This window comes from Herpailurus yagouaroundi, unplaced genomic scaffold (assembly GCF_014898765.1).
Source record: "Herpailurus yagouaroundi ecotype Mexico unplaced genomic scaffold, PumYag 28, whole genome shotgun sequence".
Classification (NCBI taxonomy): Eukaryota; Metazoa; Chordata; class Mammalia; order Carnivora; family Felidae; genus Herpailurus; species Herpailurus yagouaroundi.
Window position 1 is genome coordinate 36,017,816 of NW_024412376.1, and position 22,108 is coordinate 36,039,923.

Genomic DNA, 22,108 nt, shown 5'->3' on the forward strand with positions numbered 1-22,108 from the left:
AAAAAAATACTATTCCTTGAAAGTACTGCCAGGAATTTGAAAACAAAAAAGGGAGGTTATAGGGTATTTTTCCTCCCACACTCTCCAGACAATCACCTTAGATTGGCTCCATGTGTATTTTTGTTCAAATGCATGTTTTATAACAACTCTCGTGTTCTCCCAAAGATTTAGAGCAACTGTCAGAAGACTTCATATCAGTTCATTTATGGGGATGAAGCAATAAAAAAAATGAAAAACCTTGGAAATGTCTTCTTATTTGATGTGGAAAGAGGAACGGCTATGGCCTTGTCTTTTTCATGCACATCTTGAAGTCTTATCAAATAATTTTGGTTATGACCTTAAGGCTATTATGACCAAGACCTTATTAAAGGACCCAAAATTATATCCATAGGCTTTTGTTCCTCAGCTGCCCCCTTTTATCACAAAGATGAAGTAGAAGGAAGGAAGGAAGGAAGGAAGGAAGGAAGGAAGGAAGGAAGGAAGGAAAGAAAGAAAGAAAGAAAGAAAGAAAGAAAGAAAGAAAGAAAAGGAAGGAAAGAAAGAAAAGAAAGAAGAGAAAGAAAAGAAAGAAAGATGAAGGAAGGAAGGAAGGAGGGAAGGAAGGAAAAGAGAGAAAGAAAGAAAAAGAAAGAAAGAAAGAAAGAAAGAAAGAAAGAAAGAGAAAGAAAGAAAGAAAAAGGCAAATCAATAACATCAGTCTTTGTTATACTCAGATGAAAAATACACGAAATACATGCCCTAACAACTGCTTCCACACCACTGGCAGACATAACTAAGCAATCATGATGCTCTCTCCACTACCCCAGGACCCAGGCTCAGAATGCTCCTCAACAGAGCATTGCCAGGGGCCACTGCCAATTCAAGTCCACACCTGAGACAAAACCTCTTTGCCATCCCTCTCTTACTTTGGTGCTGAGCAAGTAATAGGGGGTTAGTCTGCATGTGCTAAAACATAAGACCAGAGGTTATTGCTGGCTGTCTTTTCACAAGAGAGGTAATAGCTGGCATATTAAGCCTGGTCTAAAGAATGGGAGCATCACTATGGTAACCATATCAACTTGTTGACTCACAACCCATCAGCTCAGTCTACCCTGCTTCCTGCCACATGAGAGTAGGGCCAGCCGACTTAAAGAACCCTCTGAAGGTGACTTGGACTCAGGTCGGTGGTACAGGCCACGAAGGAGTTACACACAGATGAATAGGGAAGAGTTTGATCCCCACCTTGGCTTGCCTGGAAAAGGCAAAACAAAAGCAAAGGAAAGACAAGAAGCAAAAGGTGGGCTGCAAATCCAATAGTCAAGGGTGAGGGGGCCCCACAGTTGGGACTCCAAGGTTCACCCTGCAGAGTGCACTGGGAAGCAGGCAGAAGAGGTCCCAGAAGCTGCTGTGATGCCACTTCCTCCCTTTGATGTCACCATGTATTTGCACACGTGTACATGATAGCAACAACAGACCCTTGGCTCCATATATTACAGTACTGTTTCCAGAGCACTTTCCCATCCATGGTCTCATTTGATCCCCACCTCAGCGTAAGCAAGAAGGGCAGGCATTGTTATCCCTAATTTTACAACAAAAGTGAGGCTCACTTGTCCAAAACCACACCGCTTTTGAAGCCCAAAGTTGCTTTCATCTGAACTATCCCGGAGAAAAGAGGTAAAAGAAAAATGAATGTTTTGGATGATTTCCCATTTGAATTTTCAGACCACCATACTAATTCCTTCCAAAACTTAGCATGTATAGAAGAGCTTACAGCTGGATGGTGACCCAGTTGCATGTTATAGACCAGATGGTGACAGTGGTTTCCCCCAGAGTAGCTTCTGAATCATTTAATAGTGGACATGATATTCTGGGCCCTCAATCATTGAAAGAGACTTTCTGTTCATTTTTTCTGACAGCTGGTGACACTGTTGCAGATGTGGGTTGTCCCTCTGTATTTCACGATAAAACTTTACTGGTGGCGGTTTCTGTCTATGTGGGGAATGTTCTCAGTTATTACCAGTTACGTCCTCTTCAGAGCTACCCGAAAACCCCTCTCAGGGAGAACACCAAGGTATGTATCCCACTCGTTCCTTCCCTGACACCCTCTTTATTATAAACATTAAGAAGTATACTTTAATTCCATTTTCCCGGATGGGGGAGGGGGCATCACACTTTTTTTTGCCCTTCAGTAGCAAAACTATTTGGAGATTAGCTATACCACTGTTTATGCTCATTGTTTAATGGCGATTTGGACATACCTGTAAAATCTATTACTTCAGATACTAATGACAGCCAGAAGAAAGAGAAGCCAAACTATGGTTTAAACTTTCTAGAACAAAGGGGCGCCTGGGTGGCTCCATCCGTTAAACATCCAACTTAAGCGTCCAACTTCGGCGCAGGTCATGATCTGTCAGTCTGTGAGTTCAAACCCTGTGTGGGGCTCTGTGCTGATAGTTCAGAGCCTGGAGCCTGCTTCGGATTCTGTGTCTCCCCCTCTCTCTGCCCCTTCCCCCTGTCACACTCTGTCTCTCTTTCTCTTCCTCGAAACTAAATAAACATTAAAAAAATTTTTTTAACTTTCTAGAACACTATTTGCATATTTATTTTTAGCTCAGCATTTTGTATGATTCCATCATAAGTTGTGTCACACACATTTTATAATAGAGCAAGAGTTAGATGTTTGTATTTCTAACAACTATATATGTATTTTATTTCGGGTAAATCATAAGTAATGGCCAACTTACTCCTCTCATAACAAATGAGGCTTTAATATTCCAATGCTTATCTTAACTACCATTGCCAACCTCTTCTATAATTCCATTATATTGTCCACAAATCATTCCAAAGTGCTTATAATCTCATAATGTGCCCACAAATTTGCTTTCGCTCTCCTTGTTCTGCAGATAAGATCTGAATCTAAATCTAGATAAAACTGAAATGGGATAGAGAGAAAATGTGTAAGGCATTACATGGCAATAAGACAATGTCACATTTTGATCTTGGTTGGAGAACAAATCATAAGCTCCTGTGAAATGTTTTTAGGATTATTTAGCTATTCAGATGTTTGTTTTTAATCCTCAAAAAAAGTGGGAGAGACGGATATCAACTTTTCCTACTCTGGAGAAGAAAAAATATTCAGTGAGAAAAGTCAAATAAATCAATGTAATGATAAAGATTGATATTCAAGGGGAGCCTGGCTGGCTCAGTTGGAAGAGCATGCAGTTAGTGATGTCATGGCCATGAGTTCAAGCCCCATATTGGGTGTAGAGTTTATTATAAATAAATAAATAAATAAATAAATAAATAAATAAATAAATAAATGAAATTTAAAAATTTATATTCAAATACATGAATTCTGGTTAATATTTTAATTTAATCCCATTTGGGAAGAGCTCTGAGGTGGTGGTAGGAGACCTCCTGAACTGGCCGATTTGGGGCTTTAGACAGCCTTTGTATGGCCTGGTTTACCCATCTGTACATGGATATATGGTACCTTTCCTCCTTCTTAAAAAATATTGGAAGTTATTTAAAACTTGTGAAAGTGATCCAAATTTTGGATGAGCCAAAATGCACTTGCTTTCATTCCCTGGATATAATCTATATTGTATTTCAGAGAGAACAGTTCACTTCTCCACTGTAGAATGAATTACCCCAGTTAAACGCAGTATTTCTGTGCACATGAGCGCATTCAATGCAGAGGAACTTCATGACAAGAAATAGCCAAATGCTCCCTCATTACTCTCCATGGCTCATGTGTCTCAGATGGCGGGGCCCCTGTCCTCTGTTCCTCATGCCCACAGGGCATACAGTTCAGCTTCTCCTGCCTGCACAGCCCTGACCCCAGCATAGCCTGACAGACAACACGTTCCACTAACATTTAAAAAAAGACCTACAGCCACCATTTGAAGAGACAACAATAGGAGAGGCTAATTAGGACCCCATTTCTTCTAGAAAAGCAGTCTGGATAAAGAAGCTCCTGTTGATGAGTGGTAGTAGGCCCTAACGATCCTTATGGATCTTTGATCATATCATAGGTAAGTCACTTCTTAGCTATTTTCCATTAGGAAACAGGATTTCATTACTGGCTAGTTAAGCTGATCAGATCTAACGGGCATGGTGCAAAAGCAAACCCAAGAGGAGTGGTCTCTCACACCAATGCAGTTTGTTTGTTTGTTTGTTTGTTTTAACATTTATTTATTTTTTTGAGACAGAGAGAGACAGAGCATGAACGGGGGAGGGGCAGAGAGAGAGGGAGACACAGAATCGGAAACAGGCTCCACGCTCCGAGCCATCAGCTCAGAGCCTGATGCGGGGCTCGAACTCACGGACTGCGAGATCATGACCTGGCTGAAGTCGGACGCTCAACCGACTGCGCCACCCAGGCGCCCCAACCAATGCAGTTTAAAAACCAGTGTTCCTCCCGCATAGTATACCAAGCCCTTGCTGTGAGGCAGAGTAACAGAGTAGGGTTCAGGCTCAAAAACCCTGAAAGAGTTCAGGCTCAAAAACCGCCACAAAGAGCTGGGCTTGGTCACATCAACTCCAGGCGGAGCTTTCCTTTTGGAGGCTGCTCTGAAGCACAAACACAATTCCTAACCTGGTTTCTCTGCCTTCCAGTGTGATCTAAGTAACGAGGGAGTTCTGGACTCCAGTGCTCTAGAAACTTGTACTCCCCGTAAGCAGGGGGATTTGGGGGTGGGGGATTTGGAAAATCTAACATACCTGTAATAATTATATGCATATTGAGCATTAAATGTGTCAGATCTTTTGAACATTAACACATGATCTCACATAATCTTCAGAACTACCTTAGGAGCTAGTGCTATCCCCCCACTCTATGAATGAGGCAATCATAGGAGGAAGTCCTAAGTAGGGTGGCCAGAGTCCCACAGGCAGTAACGGGAAGGGGGAGCCCAGAATCATACCAATACCAGACAGAGTGTGAACCACCCGCCCGCCTGGCTCCCAACAGCAGGTTTTGCCTTAATGACACACAGAAGGCCTGCAGTTAAAAAGTTGAAACACCTGTGATGCTGGCACAACCTTGCGAGGGGACCCTGTAGGGGCAGAGCAGGTACGAGAAGTCCAGGACGTGTGGAGTTCCCGAAGCCGACTCTGGTGCTGGCGGGTGCTGTGGGGGAGAAGGGGAGGCCCTCTCGGACCTGGCCCCCCTCCCATGCTCACCTCTTGGAGCAACGTAAACTTCCGCCTCCATCTGGCTGCGCTGAGCAGTGATCCGAACTGCCTTCCCAGGAACTGGCAACCTAGAAGGACCGGCAGGCTCGAGAGTCACTGTGGCAGAGAGATCCCCAAAGCCCCGCCTGCCCTCCTTTAGAGGTGACTTAGGCTCAGAGCGACCTGACCCACCACGTGCCGTCCGTGCGGAGTTTCTGGACCCTCCGAACTCCCCACTGCCGATCCCTCCCCCATGGGGCGGGACTACACCTGCAGGAGGAGGCGTGGCCCACAAAACCCTGGTACCAAGTGCCCTGAAGTGGGGAAGCTTTCCACCATAAAATGATGTAATGACAAGTCGTTTCTCAAGCCAGCCCACAAACCCCATTCACAGCATCATGTTTCAGAAGGTCCCTCCTTTTTTTTTTTTCCCCCTCTTTTCTTTTTCTTCATGCCCAGCACGGAGCTCAAGACAGCTTGAATTCAAGACCCTGGGATTAAGACCTGAGCTGAGATCAAGAGTCCAGTCGATGTTTAACCGACTGAGCCCCACCCAGGCACCCCTCAGCAGGCCCCTTCTGACTGGAATTCAATGAAGCAGGGCATCTTTTAAAATAACATTGAAACATTAAATCAGTAAAAACAGAAAATAAGCATTTGGTGCAATAAAGGCGGGAACCTGGCTCCCGAAAAGTGTGGAGGGAGAGCTGAGAGGCCGGCCTGCCTCTTGCCCTCCAGCTCCCTTGGAAGCAGCAGTCCAGCCACCGCCTTCTTTTCTCTGGGCACAAGGACAGTCCCCCAGCTGCTCCTTCTCCTCCCATCACTTCTCGTTCCACCGGCCAGAACCTTGTCCTGTGGCACCACGAATGAATCTTCCCACATCCTCCCAGACATGAAGCAGTCGCCCTTTCTGTAGGTTTTCAAAGGGCTTTTACTGCCAGGGATAAGGGAAACAAGCAGGGTAAGGAGGTCCCTTCTAAATCATCTACACCTGTGCCCTCAATCCCCATCTCCCATTTCTCTACTCTGACCCTGTGGGAAGAAGGAAAGGTGCTAAGAGTGGTCACTGTATGCGCTGGGATACACAAAGAACCCACCCACATAGCAGGAGAAAACCAGCCCGTGGCACACTTGTGATTCCATCCCAGGGCTAGGGGAGGGGCTCTGTGAGTGGAGAGGAGTTGGGGTGAGGCTGAGCCTGATAATGAGGACCTCTGTCCTTGGGCTGGGGGGTGGAGAGGCAGCGGTAGCAGGCAACACTCCTGGGGGAGGAGGTTCCCCCCTGCCCCACAGCCTTGACTTCTCTGCTCATCTTTTGCTTACTCTAAGCTACTCCTGCCAAAACCACTCTAAGCTAACCCTAGGGCAGGGGAGGAGGGGTAGGGGAGGCAGGGTTCCAGGTGGAGAAACCATCTCTGAACACCACTCTAACATGAGGAACATAGACAAACTGCAATGAATATATGTATGCACGTGCATACTATTTAGTTTGTTGTTATTATATTAAAACCATAGATTATTATTGAGTTTAGCTGATATAATCTACTTATGTTCTTTATATTACATAATAAATAGAATTCTAGAAATTAAAAACCGACTTATAACAATGTTTGAAAAAGATAAAATATCATGTTCTGTATTTCTCCCCATTTTACATCCACAGATTGGTCTACAAATGGTTTCTTCTAATCTACAAACTCAGCTATGCATTTGGTGTTGTGGGTTATTTGGCCATCATGTTTACAATGTGTGGATTCAATTTATTTTTCAAGTAAGTATCTCCAATTAAGACATTAATATCTCCAAGCACTTGCTTGCAATATTCACCTGGTCAAGTTCTCTGTATCGGGGATCATTTGGCCCTACAATGTTCCATACACACATTGTTTATAGTAGATGTCATTAGAAAAGTAGATGCCACTAGAAAAGTATAAGAGGAAACCCTACAGAATAAAAAGTTTTCAAAAAATTATAAGCTTTAAAGAAAATCTGTACTTGAGGGGCGCCTGGGTGGCTCAGTTGGCTAAGCGTCTGACTTTGATTCAGGTCATGATCTCGAGGCTCGTGGGTTTGAGCCCCACGTCAGGGTCTCTGTTGTCAGTGCAAAGCCAGCTTCGGTTCCTGTCTCCCTCTGTCTGCCCCTCCCCAGCTCATGCTTTCTCTGTGTCTCAAAAATAATAAATAAAAACATCAAAAAACTTTAAAAAAAAAATCTGTACCTGATAGGCAAATTTTGAACATCACCATTAAAAGCAGGCCTACATTTGCGGTAGAGTAATTCTTATAGAACTACAAATTTCCCTCCATAAAATTCTGAAGTGTCATTTCCTTGTATATATCTTCTTCCTTGAAAACCTCTGGAACTATGCTGTCCAGTGCAGTATACGATAGGTCATGTCACTATGAGCATCTAAACTATGAAATAAAATGTTCTAGAACTATAAGATACAAACTGGATTTCAAAGTTTGAAAAATACTGTTAAAAAAATAAAAAGAGAAAATAATTTTTATATCGACCACATGTTGAAATACAGTGTTTGGGATGTATTGGTGAAATTATTTCATGGGTTTTTTTTAATGTGACTAGTAGGACATTTTTCAATCTGTATTTCTATATTGCCGGGATCAGCACTGCTCTAGGATTTTGTTTCTGGTACCTATGAAGTCCCTTTTGCTGGGGACAGTCAGAAAAGGACAAAACTAAGTGCTTAGAACTTGAATGAGAGGTAAGGAAATAACAGAACAAGAAAGTCTTGTGAGAAATCAAGGAAATCAGGATAATTATAACTCAGAACTGAGCTCCTTGAAAAAATGGTTGCTGAGATGTGCTGTGGACGAGGTTCTCATGGGCAGAGCCAAGGCTGTGTAATCAACCTGTGGCCTGGAAAGGAAATTTAAGACATACCACAAGGCTGTGGAAAGCAGCTCAAATAAAAATTCCCCAGAATATCTCTCACATTGAAGTTCCTCTGGGACCTTACCAGAAATCAAAAGGCAAACAACTCATAAAATAGGTCAGGCAATTGGATGGAGTGTCAGCTCTGAAAGGAAGGACTCTTCCTACGGCAACGTAGCAATCTGATTTTATGAGCATTTCATGAAAGTTTCACAGCAGGAGCTCTTACCATTTTCTATCAGGAAAGGGATAGAAAGTGACTGTACAGATCTATGATTAATATATTATTCTGTGTATAGAAAGACACTGATTTCTTTTGTTTTTCAGCATATTGTCCATATAACTTTATTTTAGTGAATGTAAAAATATTCATAAGGAATTTTATGAAATCACTGAGCCTACAGTTGTCCCAAGACTACTTTCCATAAGATATAAGTTCCTTAACCATGACCTTTCCTACAACGAGGCATAGCAAGAACTTAACCCTTCAGGCTGGGAAGGAACTAGTCCTCCCCTGAACATGGGGAGAAGATCATCTTCATTCCTCCCCACTATCTCAATTCTCAAATATACCCAGGCAAATCTTGAAAGGATAAAGCCACCACTTGCGTTGGAATTCCCAGTTCCCATCACAAAAAGAGCTGTACCCTCTAAGTCTACAAACTCTCTGCCTTGACCATTTCCTCCTCAAATTCACAGAGCACGAAACAACTAGAAAAAGTTTCCAGGACCGACCTACCAGCTCTCCTCCACTCCTCCCTCCCTTTCTGACTCCGTCAGATCTACCCAGGCCCAGGGCTAATATTTGAAGCTGTTGAGAGATATAACAAACCATATGTGCAATGATTAAGACTCAGAAATTAAATTAGGGGCTAATTACTTTTTAAAGAAGTGTTTCTCTTTAAAATGGGATGCAGGGGAATCCTATTATATTTGAAATATGATGCAACTTGCAAAATATTTTTTTTCTGATTGACACGTAGTCACTATGGCATAGTAGCAAAGGGCCTCAAAATTGAAGTGTGATCCCTGGTTTTGTTTTGTACCAATCGTCATGTTAAGCAAATCATTTTTTCTAAATCTCCATTTTTTCAAATGCAAATGAGGTAGCTAATCATATCCACCTCAAATATTTGTTAGGCAAGTGAAGTATTTGAAAGTATTCTGTAAAATCTAAGCTTGATAGCAGGGATTCTCAACCTGAGAAGTTTCTAAAAAGCACTGCTGTGCAGACCCCACCCCAGGCCACGTACATCACAGCTCCAGAGCAGCAGAGTCTTAAATCTCCCCAGGTGATTCTAATCTATATTTAAGGCTGAGAAACACTACTCCGTTAAAGAAGTTCTTAATGCTAGCTGCCCACTGGAATCACCTGGAGTCTGGAGAGCTTCCAAAAATATTGCTGCACAGGCTCCACCCCGAGAGTCTGATGTAATTGGCCTGGGGTGCAGGGGGGAGATGAGGAGTTTTACAAGCTGCGCAGGCCTTTCTTTGAACAGCCCAGCTTCAAAACCACCAGTTAAAAGACCCTCTCAAGAATTACTTCGCCTACTTACCATGGAGTGGTAACATTTGAAGAGAATTTAGAGACTTTAAGAGGCTTTAAAAAATCAATTAAAGTCTAAAAAATCAGTTAAAAAAAGTACTCCCAACTTTCTGTTCGAGACTGTGGCAGGAAATTTCTTCTAAGCTGCAACCCTTCTCGAGCCCCTCATATACCACGTTCTTATTTCCTTACCCTGTCATTTTCAATAGAATCAAGGCTAGAGATTCCATGGATTTTGGCATTGTATCCTTATTCTATGGCCTCTACTATGGCGTAATGGGGAGAGATTTTGCAGAGATCTGTTCGGATTACATGGCTTCTACTATAGGGGTAAGTGTTGCTTTCATTCTCTGAAACTACTTATGGAGCATGGAGAAATGGTCTCATCTTACACATTTGCATCCATTTTCGGAGACAGAGAAGTCTTTTTTTGGTTCTCCCAGACCAACTGCTCCCTAATTCTCCTTGCATCAAAAATTATCTTTGCTAGTTGATTAGAAAATATACTTCCTATTTATAGAAATTTGTTGGGAAATAAGGTTTTATTTATTTACTTACTTACTTTCAAATAATCTCTAGCCCAATGTGGGGGCTCAAACTCACAACCCTGAGATCAAGAGTCGCATGCTCTACTGACAACCAGCCAGGTGCCCCCAGAGGCATCTTTTTAAATAAAATAATTATTTGGGGGGCACCTGTGTGGCTCGGTTGGTTAAGCAACTGACTCTTGATATGGGCTCAAGTCATGATCTCTAGATCATGAGATCAAGCCCCACATCCAGCTCTGCACTGAGCGTGGAACCTGCTTGGAATTCTCCCTCTCTCTCTGCCCCTCTCCCGCTCATGCACGCATGCTCTCTCTAAATAAATAAATAAATAGACATTAAAAAAATAATTATTATTTGGAAGTAACCATCTCTAGCATACTCCAATTGCCCACATTGAAAGATTACTAAAAATTAAATAACAACAAAAAATTTTATATTTTATATTTTATACTAAATTTTATATTCTGTGCCTAACACAGAAAGTCATATTTCATGCACATAAAGCACTTGAGAATCAATCATTACTCCTCATAATGATCAGTTATCATTAGATAGCATTAGAAGAAGTCGGAGATACAAAAACTGTGCTAAATATATTCTGACTGTATATTGGTCTCTGGGACTTAGAAAGTATCCCTAATAGCTTTTTCTTAAACTCTCTTAAGATTGAAACTCCAAGTGGACATACTTGCTGGTTAGATGGATTTCATATTCAGATATTAGGAGCACTCATCTATGTCTGACACATGCGCATCTCGTAAAAACTCACAAACCAGGGGCTTTGGGATGACCTAGTGGTTTCAGGAATTCTATGTCTCTGTCCTCTGCTGGCCTCTTGGTACACAGCAGATATGAAATGGAAAAGCTACTGTGGATGGCAAGGGAGGAGTGCAATTCCAGACTGTTCTTCTCTCTCTCCATTTATGGGGCAGGACTAAGTAGACATGACCTTGACTTCATCCCTGTCCAGTCTGCCCTTCTCCATCTCCGTAGGCTCTATCTTACTCTTTTCCTATAGCCTGGAATCCGACTTCTGTGGTGAAATGCTGGAACAAGATACCTTTTGGAAGTCCCCTGCCATGTGTCATCTATGGGACAACTGCCTTTTTTATAATGTTTAAGGTGAGCAAAGGAGAGAGCATTTCCACTCCTAGTTCCTCCAGCAAAAGCCAGAAGTCATACTTCTTAAAAATTTCCCAAAGCCTCTTGTACTTATTTATGGACAGGAGAGGGAGAGAAGAGTTGTGTGTCCTCTGTTCTCCAGTGGACCAGGAAGAAGAGATTCAGCTTCACAAGACAAGTTTTTAAGCGCCAACTTTCTGGAGACTTCTCACCTGATCCCACCCCACCAGGCTTCAACTTCTTGTCATCCTCTGTCAACTTAACTTCATCTACCAAATATATAAAACCCACTGCTTCAAGCCATTGGCACAGCCACGAGTGACTTGAACTGATGGAGTGTGTGTGTGTGTGTGTGTGTGTGTGTGTGTGTGTGTGTGACAGAGGTAAGGAGGAAGCAAAGGAGGAGCAATTTCCATTCTCACACCACTGCCTAAGCCCCACACCACACTAATTAAGTCAGAATCTCTGGGAGTGGAGCCAGTGCATCTGCTTTGTTTTAAAAGCTCCTCAGGAAAAGGAATGAGCTATTAAGCCATGCAAAAACATGGATGAACTGTAAATACATGTTGCTAACTGAAAGAAGGCAGTCAGAAAAGGGTACATGTTATATAATTCCATTTATATGACATTTTGGAAAGGGCACAACTATGGAGATGGTAAACAGATCAGTGGTTGCCAGGGGTTTAGGGAGTGAGCAGGGATGAATAGATGAAGTACAGGGAATTTTTTAGGGCAGTGAAATTATTCTGTATGACACTGTAATCGTAAATACATGACACTATGCATTTGTCAAAATCGATAGTACTTTGTATCAGAAGGAGTGAAACAATGTATACAAATCCGAAAAATCATTTAGGATGTGAGAGAATGCCAGGACAGAATGTAGACTGTGACAGAAGAATCTAACTGTATTACAAATGCATGAAATAACCACACTGAAGGGAGGAGAAGAAAGCACTGACCTAAGTAACTTTGAAATGAATAGAGATCTAAGATTAAAAGCAAAGGAACTGAACATAAGTACTGTACTCTAGTTTGTAAAGTGTTTTCCCTCGGGGCTATGGGTTCACAATTCTGATACTGCTATCCATGTATTCCGCAACTGAATAACTCAGTAAATGGATGATCCATAGTAGGAGCTATGTTTCTCACCCTCAGAAGGTTATTAACACTCAAGGAGAGAAGGCTAGAATGATCCATATAGTAAAGGATAAGAGTTAAAGACATCAGTCTGAGATCATGTCTAGCATAATATAGATTACATGTGTCTTAATATAGATGGATACATATAGGAACATCTATCGCTATGATATACACATAGGTTAGTATATACAGCTCTATTTCCTTCCTCTGTCAGCTAAGAAGCCCAGAAGCAATGACACCCCAGTAGCAGTGAGCACACCTAGTGCCCATATCTTTTCTAATGCCATTCTACAATAAAAGGAACCAAGGTTCCTTGGAGAAATGGTTGATTCTAGGTCTTGGCAGGGAATATACAAATGAGCCCGGAGTACCTTGTACTGCCAGAAGTTAAGGAAGTGCTCAAAACAAGCAAACAAACAAAAAACCCCACCACAATTATGAAGATAAGTCAAGGAGACACAGAAGCCACCTGAAAAAGCTGCCAATGGTAAACACTAGAACAATCTGTGCAACCAAATAGTAGTAATGGTAGTAGTAGTAGTCATTGTAGTAGCAGTAACAGTAGTAGTAGTAATAGTAGTAGTCATCGTAGTAGTAGTGACAGTAGTAGTAAAAGTAGTAGTAGGGGCGCCTGGGTGGCGCAGTCGGTTAAGCGTCCGACTTCAGCCAGGTCACGATCTCGTGGTCCGTGAGTTTGAGCCCCGCGTCGGGCTCTGGGCTGATGGCTCAGAGCCTGGAGCCTGTTTCCGATTCTGTGTCTCCCTCTCTCTCTGCCCCTCGCCCGTTCATGCTCTGTCTCTCTCTGTCCCAAAAATAAATAAACGTTGGGAAAAAAAAATTTTTTTAATAAAAAAAAGTAGTAGTAATAGTAGTAGTAGTAGTAGTAGTAGTAATGGTAGTAGTAGTAGTAGCAGCAATAGTAGCAGCAGCAGAGTTGGGTTATAACCCAAAGTATAAAATAAATATCATGAGGGGCGCCTGGGTGGCTCAGTCGGTTGAGCGTCCGACTTCGGCTCAGGTCATGATCTCACGGTCTGTGAGTTCAAGCCCCGCGTCGGGCTCTGTGTGCTGACAGCTCAGAGCCTGGAGCCTGGTTCCGATTCTGTGTCTCCCTCTCTCTCTGACCCTCCCCTGTTCATGCTGTCTCTGACTCAAAAATGAATAAATGTTTAAAATAAATATCATGAGTCTATGTTGATATAAATGAATGAATAAATGAATGAATGGAGGAGAATAGACAGATCTCTCATGCAGAAGTCCACATAATTTATGTAGATACTCCAACCTTAAGAAGGTTATTGGTTATGTTTTTGGGGGTCAGCTTGGGTAGGCTGTGGTGCTCAATTGTTTGATCAAACACCCATCTAGATACACATACATACACACCCTATCAGTTCCTTTTCTCTGGAGAAGACTCACTGATATTGAGGTAGAGCTTAACTTCCCCCTCCTTATGAATGGGCTGTTCTTCATGATTTCCTTCCAAAGAGTACAAAATAGAAAGGAATAAAAAAAAAAAAAAAAAAAAAAAAAAGAGTAGCTTTATAGTAGAGAAACCTGACAGACACTGCATCACACCAGGTGATCAAGGTGAAAATCAACAGTGATAAGACTGATAGGACGTACCCTTGCTATGGTGTGATAAGAATGTTATCTTCGTTCCTAAAACTCATAACCTCACTGTAATCAAGAGAAAAACATCAGCTAAATTCCCATTGAGGGATATTCCGCAAAATACTCCCCCAAATTGTCAAAGTCATAGAAAAAAAGGGAAGTCTGAGAAACCACCACAGCCAACAGGAGCTCAAGGAAACATAACAACGAAGTGGTGTCCTGAATTGGATTCTGGAACAGAATGAGGACATCGTTGTTTTTGTTTTTTTTTTTTAATCTAATCCAAATAGGGGCACCTGGGTGGCTCAGTGGGTTAAGCATCCAACTTTGGCCCAGGTCATGATCTCACTGCTCATGAGTTCGAGCCCCACGTCAGGCTCTGTGCTGACAGCTCAGAGCCTGGAGTCTGCTTCGGATTCTGTGTCTCCATCTCTCTCTGCCCCTCCCCATCTTGTGCGCTCTCTCACTCTCTCTCTCTCTCAAATATACAATAAAACATAAGAAAATTTTAAAAATATAATCTGGGTAAAGTATGTACTTTATTTCATAATAAGTGTCAATGTTGGTTCATTGATTGTGACAAAGATACCTACTAATGTAAGATGGTAATAATAGGGGAAATAGGGTATATGGTATATGGGAACTGGTACTATCTTCATATCTTTCCTTTACGTATAAAACAATATTTAAATAAATATTTATTTTGTAAAAACCAGCTTCTTAGGGATTCTAATGTGCTGCCAATATTGGAACCACTCTTCATCCACAGCATTGGAAAAATGCAGGTATCCCAGGTTAGAATTCTAAAAACATTGCTTTCCAATGGGATTAGTCTATATGCTCCCTCTCATCACATGGGAAGTAAAAATGATAGAGATGCCTGAGCTTACTCCGGATCTGTGAATCAGAGTCTCCAGAATAAGAGAAAGGGTTAGGCTACAGGTAAGCTTAAAAAGCTTCCTGGGTGACTCTGAACTACAGCCCTGGATAAAAACCTTTCCTCTTGAAGGATTCCTCAATGGGGAGGTTAAATTGGAGGTTATAATTAGCAGTGTACTCTGGGTCCATTTGGAGTTCAGTGGGTTTTTGCCTGGAGACCCTAACTACACTGAAGCGTTCCTAGGAGGAAAAGTGTTTCAAGTTCTAAACCAATGAAGACGCAGTGAAGACTCTATGTCCCAAAGCCTGGAAGTGGTGTTCCTGTGTTCAGAGAATGAATGGTATGCGCTCTCCTTTCTAACAGTGCTCTGTGCATTTCCCCCAAACAGTTCTACAGCGTCAGTGGGATGCCCACAAGGAGCTTGTCAGACAATGTGTGCGCCGTCTGTGGGCAGAAGATCCTTGTGGAGCTCAATGAAGAAGGGCTCATTGAAAACACCTACCAGCTCTCATGCAATCATATGTATCCTTTTCACGGGAAACCATATGGGCTTCATCAAGCCGATGATGGGAGGCAATCTTCAAATAATCTGTGTTGGTCATGGCAAGTCAGGGAGCACTGTCTCATACCTTCCTCCCCTCCTCCTAGCCCCATCTCCTCTGCCTTGCTTAGCTCCCATCCCCAAACCCCAGGTCCTTGTCCTCCACCTTCTCTCTTGCTGAGACTTTCTGATAATCTCTGCTAACTAAGGAACCGCTAACTGAGGTGAACCTCTTTGGCCAGTGATTTCCTTTGTAAAGATGAATCTTCATGCTACCCAGAGAGAAAGGCTGTATGTAGCATCTGCCCAAGATACTGGCTGGGAAAGTTGGCAAAGCCGTACGTGAACAGATAGCCAAGAAGAACCTGGGAGGGAAAGGTGTGGGGGTGAGAAAAAGTGGAGTTTCAGGTTCAGAGAGGAACTCAGAACTGTCCAGGTGGAGCCTCTGAATCTCACAGGACTGAAAACAACAAAGTATGCTGCTTTGCCTAGAAATAATCCTAGGAACTTACTTGTGTCAACAGTGATAGAGGGGTCAACCAGCTATCAGCTCTGGTCTTGGAAAGAAGATAACGTCACAGGCAGCAGGACACCTCGGACTACAAAAGGAGGGACCAAAACTTGAGCATCTAGTTTTTGAACCATGTGGCTCCTCTGTCTGCGAGGTCTGCCCTGAATGGCTGATAGATCTTTAGGTGTTAGGATGCAGACAAGCCTGGGCCTGGAAACCAGCATTCTCTGGGAATTCCAATAACCGTTGAGGAAGACCTCAACATATGGAAAGATCTAGGATCAAGAGTCCTGAAAATGTAACTCTGGATACCAAAGTTGTGTTTGGGTTGGCCGACAACTAGTATTTTAATTCTCTCCTAAATATAGGGGAAAATAAGGTATCATTTATCTTTATTTTATAGTACAATATCAACTTTATAATATTGCTCTGCACTCAGTTCAACCCTCTGGCATTATGAGGTGGTTAGACCATCTGTCTTTTGCCTCTGAAGCCCACCTAACTCAGTAATACTCTAGATGTGCAGCGCCTATGACTCGGTTCTGTTTAATCTGGACAGATTCCATTTATTCAATCCTGAGAGTTAAAAAATGGAGTAAATGCATCTGAAATGCAATAGGAGACCTTACTCCTGATGTTTAAGCCTTACCATTTTAAGGTAAGAAACACAAAAATATCCCATATGGAGTTCTATGGTGGTTTTCCAGTGTGATACCTTTCCCAAAAAACTATCCTTCCAAGTCTGGCCCTAGTTTTAAATACGATTTACTTTTCAAGTGTTGGAACAGAGCCCCTTATGCCATTTGCAAGTGGAAATATTTTCTCTCCCCACCTTTAAAACCCCTTAGGGATTGATGTGCATGTGGGCATATGTAATCTAAAATGTAGTCACTTTTAAATTTGCTTTGCAGGGAGTACTGTTAATGGCCCATTTTAGCATGAATCATATTAGCAAGGAGTGGGTAAACGTGAGTCATATTAACAAGGTGGGGCAGGGGAAGGAATCTGAGTATTGCTCTGCAGCAACTCTGCCAGCTTGGAGACTTTTCAGGATCAAGATTTAAAGATGAGACAGGATATTAAGAGGACATGGACATTTCAATGTTGGCTCTATGACTCCTGAACTCTATATCTATCTGGAAGATGAGGCCATACTCCAGCCCTTTTGAATAAAGGGCTGCAGGGGTTTGGGTTTAAAATCTTTGTTATAATGTTGCACCTGGGTGGCTCAGTCAGTTAAGCTTCCGACTTTGGCTCAGGTCATGGTCTTGTGGTTCATAGGTTCAAGCCCTGTGTCAGGCTCTGTGCTGACAGCTTGAAGCCTGGAGCCTGCTATGGATTCTGTGTCTCCCTCTTTCTGCCCCTCTCCCACTCATTCTCTCTCTCTCTCTCTCTCTCTCTCTCTCTCTCTCTCTCTCTCTCTCTTTCTCATGCTGTCTCTCTCTCTCAAAAGTAAACATTAAAAAAAATTTTTTATTAAAATCTTTTCTATAATACACCACTTTATGTTAATCCAAGCCTTTTGCAAAAATGACCCAATTCCAAAAACGTACAATAGTGGAAACTCTTAGTTACATACACATCTAATATTGAGGAATTATACACATGGTCTTGACTGCTCTACACTCCCATTTATTAGGGAGGAGACTGCTACATCATTGCTGTTCACATGGACATGTAGCAGGCTAGTCAGAAAATCGTTTGATTTTGATTCAGAAAGCTACACTGGGATCAACAATTGTAAAAATAACTAAATAAATAGGATGGATCTCATTACTGTTACTCATTTTGCCCAAATCTACAATGTTGTGGAACCTGAGAAAATATATCTGCAAAAGTAGTTGGTTTTGCGTGATTCACTCAAATATTTGTTTAATAAATAGGCACTTAGGCACTGTATCAGGTGCTAAGGACAGGGAAGAATGAGACCTGGTCCCACAGGTTTCATGTGGTCCAGGAGAGACATGGATATACATGGAATGTCATGCTACAGTGTGATAGGAGCTCTAATGGGAGCAATTGTGGGAAAAGACAGGGTTTGCTCTCAACTTTGGGGGCAAAGGGCCAAACTCTCCAGTCAGGGAAATATATACAAATGAATTTATAAATGCCTAGTATTTCAGAATGTTATTAGGTTTATATTCTATTAAAAATAAATGCCTTCTTATCAGTAACAAAAAAATCTTAAGACTCATAAAGCTAATAGAAATCTCCATAAACTTATGGTTTATGACTACAAGTAACTTAAGCTTGTCTAGGTGCCTAAGACAAGTGTGATTACGTAGTAGGTAATGAGTAAGGCACAAAGCATAGAACAAGGAAACACTATGGTAAATCTATGAGAAATGCACAATTAGCGAGGCAAGGAGATGTATTAATACAGTGCGATGTTAAATATTGCTGTAAAAAAGCACTTTCATATTCTTTATCTAATTTAATTCTTGGGAGAATCTAGTGCAGCAAGAAGAACAGGTAAGGCCAAGAAGCTATGTAAACCTCGCAAGTTCCTAAAGCTGTTACAGCTCTGACTGCAAGCTCACAGTCCTGGGGTTCCATTGGCCTACAGAATCTTCCTGAGAGTGATGTGCACACTCAAGTCATGACTCACCTCCATTCTCACCCTCTACTTCATCCTGCAGATGGGATCATTTCCATTATGCCGTCATGAAGCAGACCTTGCCTCTTACTATCTAGAAACTTCCCTAACGAGATGCTTAAGCTTTCACGAATTCTGCATCCGAGGTTGGTGTATAGTTGGTAAAAAGCAGACTTGCCCTTACTGCAAAGAGAAGGTTGATTTGAAGAGGATGATCAGTAACCCGTATCCTTTAAAAAAAAAAAAAAAGTTGTGAGATATTATGTAAATGTTCTGGTAATGCATTCTTAAATCTAAATATTCATTATCTTCATTACAGTTTTAGCTGAAAGCTTTGTTTTCCCGTATCTATTTCAAAATGACTTACTAGTCTCTTTTCTCCCCTGTGCCTATGTTACTACTCTGGCTAGGAATTTAAATGCCAAAAAAGATACATTATACTCTTTATAGTCCATGTATTCTACTATAAGGGCTTTAGTGGGAATGTGATGGGATATTGCAAGAGATGGGTAAATACATGGAAGGATTAGATAGATAGATGATAGCTATATAAATAGATGATGGATGGATGGATGGATGGGTGGGTGGGGGGTGGATGGATGGATAGGTAGGCAGATAGTTGGATGACAGGTAATGGGTGGATGGGATGAGTGGGTGGGTATATAAATATATAGACGGGAAATGAAATTTTAAAATCCCCAAATGTGAACTAGTATATAGAAAAGTATTTTTAAGATATACTATAGTTTATTATTTCCAGAATGAGTAAGGTTATTTTCCCCCTGGATTTGGTCTTTTAAATTCCTTGCCATGCCTCATCTTGTCTTAGGCTAAACCCTAGTGATAATAATATTGAAAGAAAATGAGGAACTACAGACAGCTTATGGCAGCAGCTAGGATTTTTATAGACCCCAAGGTTCTCCAACTGAGGCCACAGGAAGCCTCAGTGGCCCCATCCAGAGCTGACCACAAAGACTTAGTCCTCAACCCCACTGGCTCAAGACCATAATATGGTAAAACCTTAGTTTGCAAGCATAATTCATTCTGGAAACATGCTTGTAATCCAAACCACTTGTATATCGAAGTGAATTTCAAGAACCATTGGCTCAGTTGTGATCATGTCACGTTCAGTGTCACGTACTACTTGTATTGCAAGACAATGCTCGTTTATCAAGCTAAAACTTATTAGAAATGTTTGCTCATCTTGCGGAACACTCACAGAACAAGTTACTCACAGTCCAAGGTTTTACTGTATATCTCTTCCAGGGGTTAAGTGGGATTGAAACATAGCCCCACCTTCAGCAGCAAACATTGAGAGGTTGGCATCAACCTGCCAAGTACTGTCTCTCCTCGTAAGAGACAGCCTTTCCAGACTTTCTGTGTACCAGTCACCTAAATTTTACAGTGCTGAAGGAGACACCTCCCTTGTTCCCTCTCCTCCTACTCTTTACCAACCCTGAATGTACAGTTTTAACAATGGCTGCCAGGGGCAATGCCCACACCTCTCTGATGACCGCAAATCAAGGAAAGATTTGCAATTAGGGCAGCAGAGGAGGGAGCATCTTTTTGTCTCAGGGCCATGCCACAACAAGAGAGCACCTCTGTGGCCACCAGCTCCCTCTGGTGTGTGATGCTCCCCCCTCCTTCCAGTGCATCCGCTCTCTCTGAAGTTCCCTTCTGATAGGAGGAAACCAAGTCCCGAACTGCTTTTGGTTAACAACCTATAAAACTAAAATATATGCAGCTTTGTTATAATGTTGGTGATGATATGATCATAAATGTCACCTTAAATGCTCATTTAAATAACAAAGGACCATCGGTTACTCCATACAGTCTTGAGAGAATAAGCTTTTGAATATTACATGTACTCCTTTTATTGAGAGTCAGTAAAAAGAAAAGCTTCTTGGGGAATATTTGCCTTTATGTATGTAACATTGCTATTAGAGATATTATGTGTTAATTACATCCCCTTAGCACAATTTATCAAAGAAACCGGAAAAAGCATATCTTATCTGTGATGGTTTTCTTTTCAATACAGTGCCGAAGGCTGTTTTGGCTCACTTAAGGAAGTTTCCATGATCCTTGGTTTCCAGTGTCGTCATCTTCCTCTTCCTTTCTCTGTTAGTATATGACCCTTGCCTTTTGTTGTTTTATAGTTTGAGATTTTATTGTAATCTGTTTTATTGTTGGAAATTTGGTGTAATGTAAATAACAGTGATAATCAAATGCTATAAAAATCACATAAGGGGCTTTTAAATGAGCATACAAAATTAAGAGGAAAGGAAATACTCATTGCATTGTTGATTACATTTGCAAATGATATTCATGAATATTTGTGCTACTTGACTGTATATAGAGCAACCTCCTTAACTGAGATTTAGCTGGGAGCGCACACACTTTTTATATGGACAAATCCTGGATTGGCTTCGTTATTTGGTGGCCTGGCAACCCGTGGTGATTGGAATAGTTCAAGGCATTAATTATTCACTAGGGCTGGAATAGTACAGCAGACTTACTCCAGAAGCAATGTGTTGCATGTTGAAATATTTTTAAATCCTTGATCCTACACTTAATATCGATATTCTTTTTTTTAATTTCAGAGGTGATCCCAAGAGTTTAGAGAACTGAGCCTTACCTAAGCAGTCTGTCTATGTGGAAAGAATTTAGAGAGAAGCTGAATGTCAAAAGTTCAGAAAAAAACCAAAAGTGAAACCAATGAATCTGTGAAGTAGCAATTAGTAAAAATTTATTGTGCACACATCTAAAAGATAGTTTGCAAACCAGGAGCACTCAGACCAAAACACAGAATGAGGCTCAGCGCTATATGTTATAAAGCAGCTTATATAGTGTGGAGGCAGTGACTGTTTATTCTTCATGGTGATTGGTTACAATACGGGAATTTTCTTAAATGAAAGGGAATTGGTTAGTGATCACCTCATCTCAATTTGGGGAGAACAATTTAAGTTTTGCTTATGATTTTCAGAGGTGTAAGCAAGAAGTGATCTCGGTCAAGTTAGCTTTGCTTGTTCCGCAAATTAAGCTAAATTAAGCTTTGCTTGTATGACTAACCTGGTTTTGTCCACTGAAGGAGTTTTCAAGTCTGGCCTCTGTTTGTGTTTGGTTTTAACATGAACAACAGAATAAACAAATAGAGCACACTTTGCATCTTTCCCCTTGTGATCATTTTCTAATTGATGCATGCAGCCCATTTGTTAGCACCCGCCATGGACATCCTACCTCTAATTTGGCTGATAATGTACTTCTTACATACAACATTTAGTTACAACTGGTATCTTCTAACCAGTTCAACATCTTCAAGGACGTAGGCAGAGTTGTTAAGTAATCTACAGTTCAAGGAGATTACTGCAGCTTTGGCACCATAAAGGCCTCTGTGTACAGGGCATTATTCCCAAAATGTCTAGCACTAGGTGCCACAGCCCAGCCCATTCAAAGGGCCTGAGCTGCACTGCGTTTCCCGGGCCTGCCAAGTGCACTTGACCCATCCAAGGGTTGCATTAAAGTGGAGGAAAACCACTCTCTTCTTTTGTGCCACTCTG

At 41.7% G+C, this 22,108-nt stretch overlaps 1 protein-coding gene across 3 annotated transcripts in view; it reads left to right on the plus strand.

Moving 5' to 3' along the window:
- RNF175 (ring finger protein 175) overlaps positions 1–21,709 on the plus strand; it is a 47,637-nt gene extending 25,928 nt beyond the window's left edge. For 2 of the 3 annotated variants that reach the window (XM_040472000.1, XM_040472018.1), the window contains exons 4-9: positions 1,896–2,050; positions 6,818–6,925; positions 9,806–9,926; positions 15,292–15,425; positions 18,675–18,776; positions 20,933–21,709. In XM_040472000.1, the coding sequence (XP_040327934.1) occupies positions 1,896–2,050; positions 6,818–6,925; positions 9,806–9,926; positions 15,292–15,425; positions 18,675–18,776; positions 20,933–21,053 (741 nt within the window). In that variant the 3' untranslated portion in view covers positions 21,054–21,709. The remainder of the gene's footprint in view (positions 1–1,895; positions 2,051–6,817; positions 6,926–9,805; positions 9,927–15,291; positions 15,426–18,674; positions 18,777–20,932) is intronic. The other variant, XM_040472008.1, reaches the window with a different exon arrangement.
- The last annotated feature ends 399 nt before the right edge of the window (positions 21,710–22,108 follow it).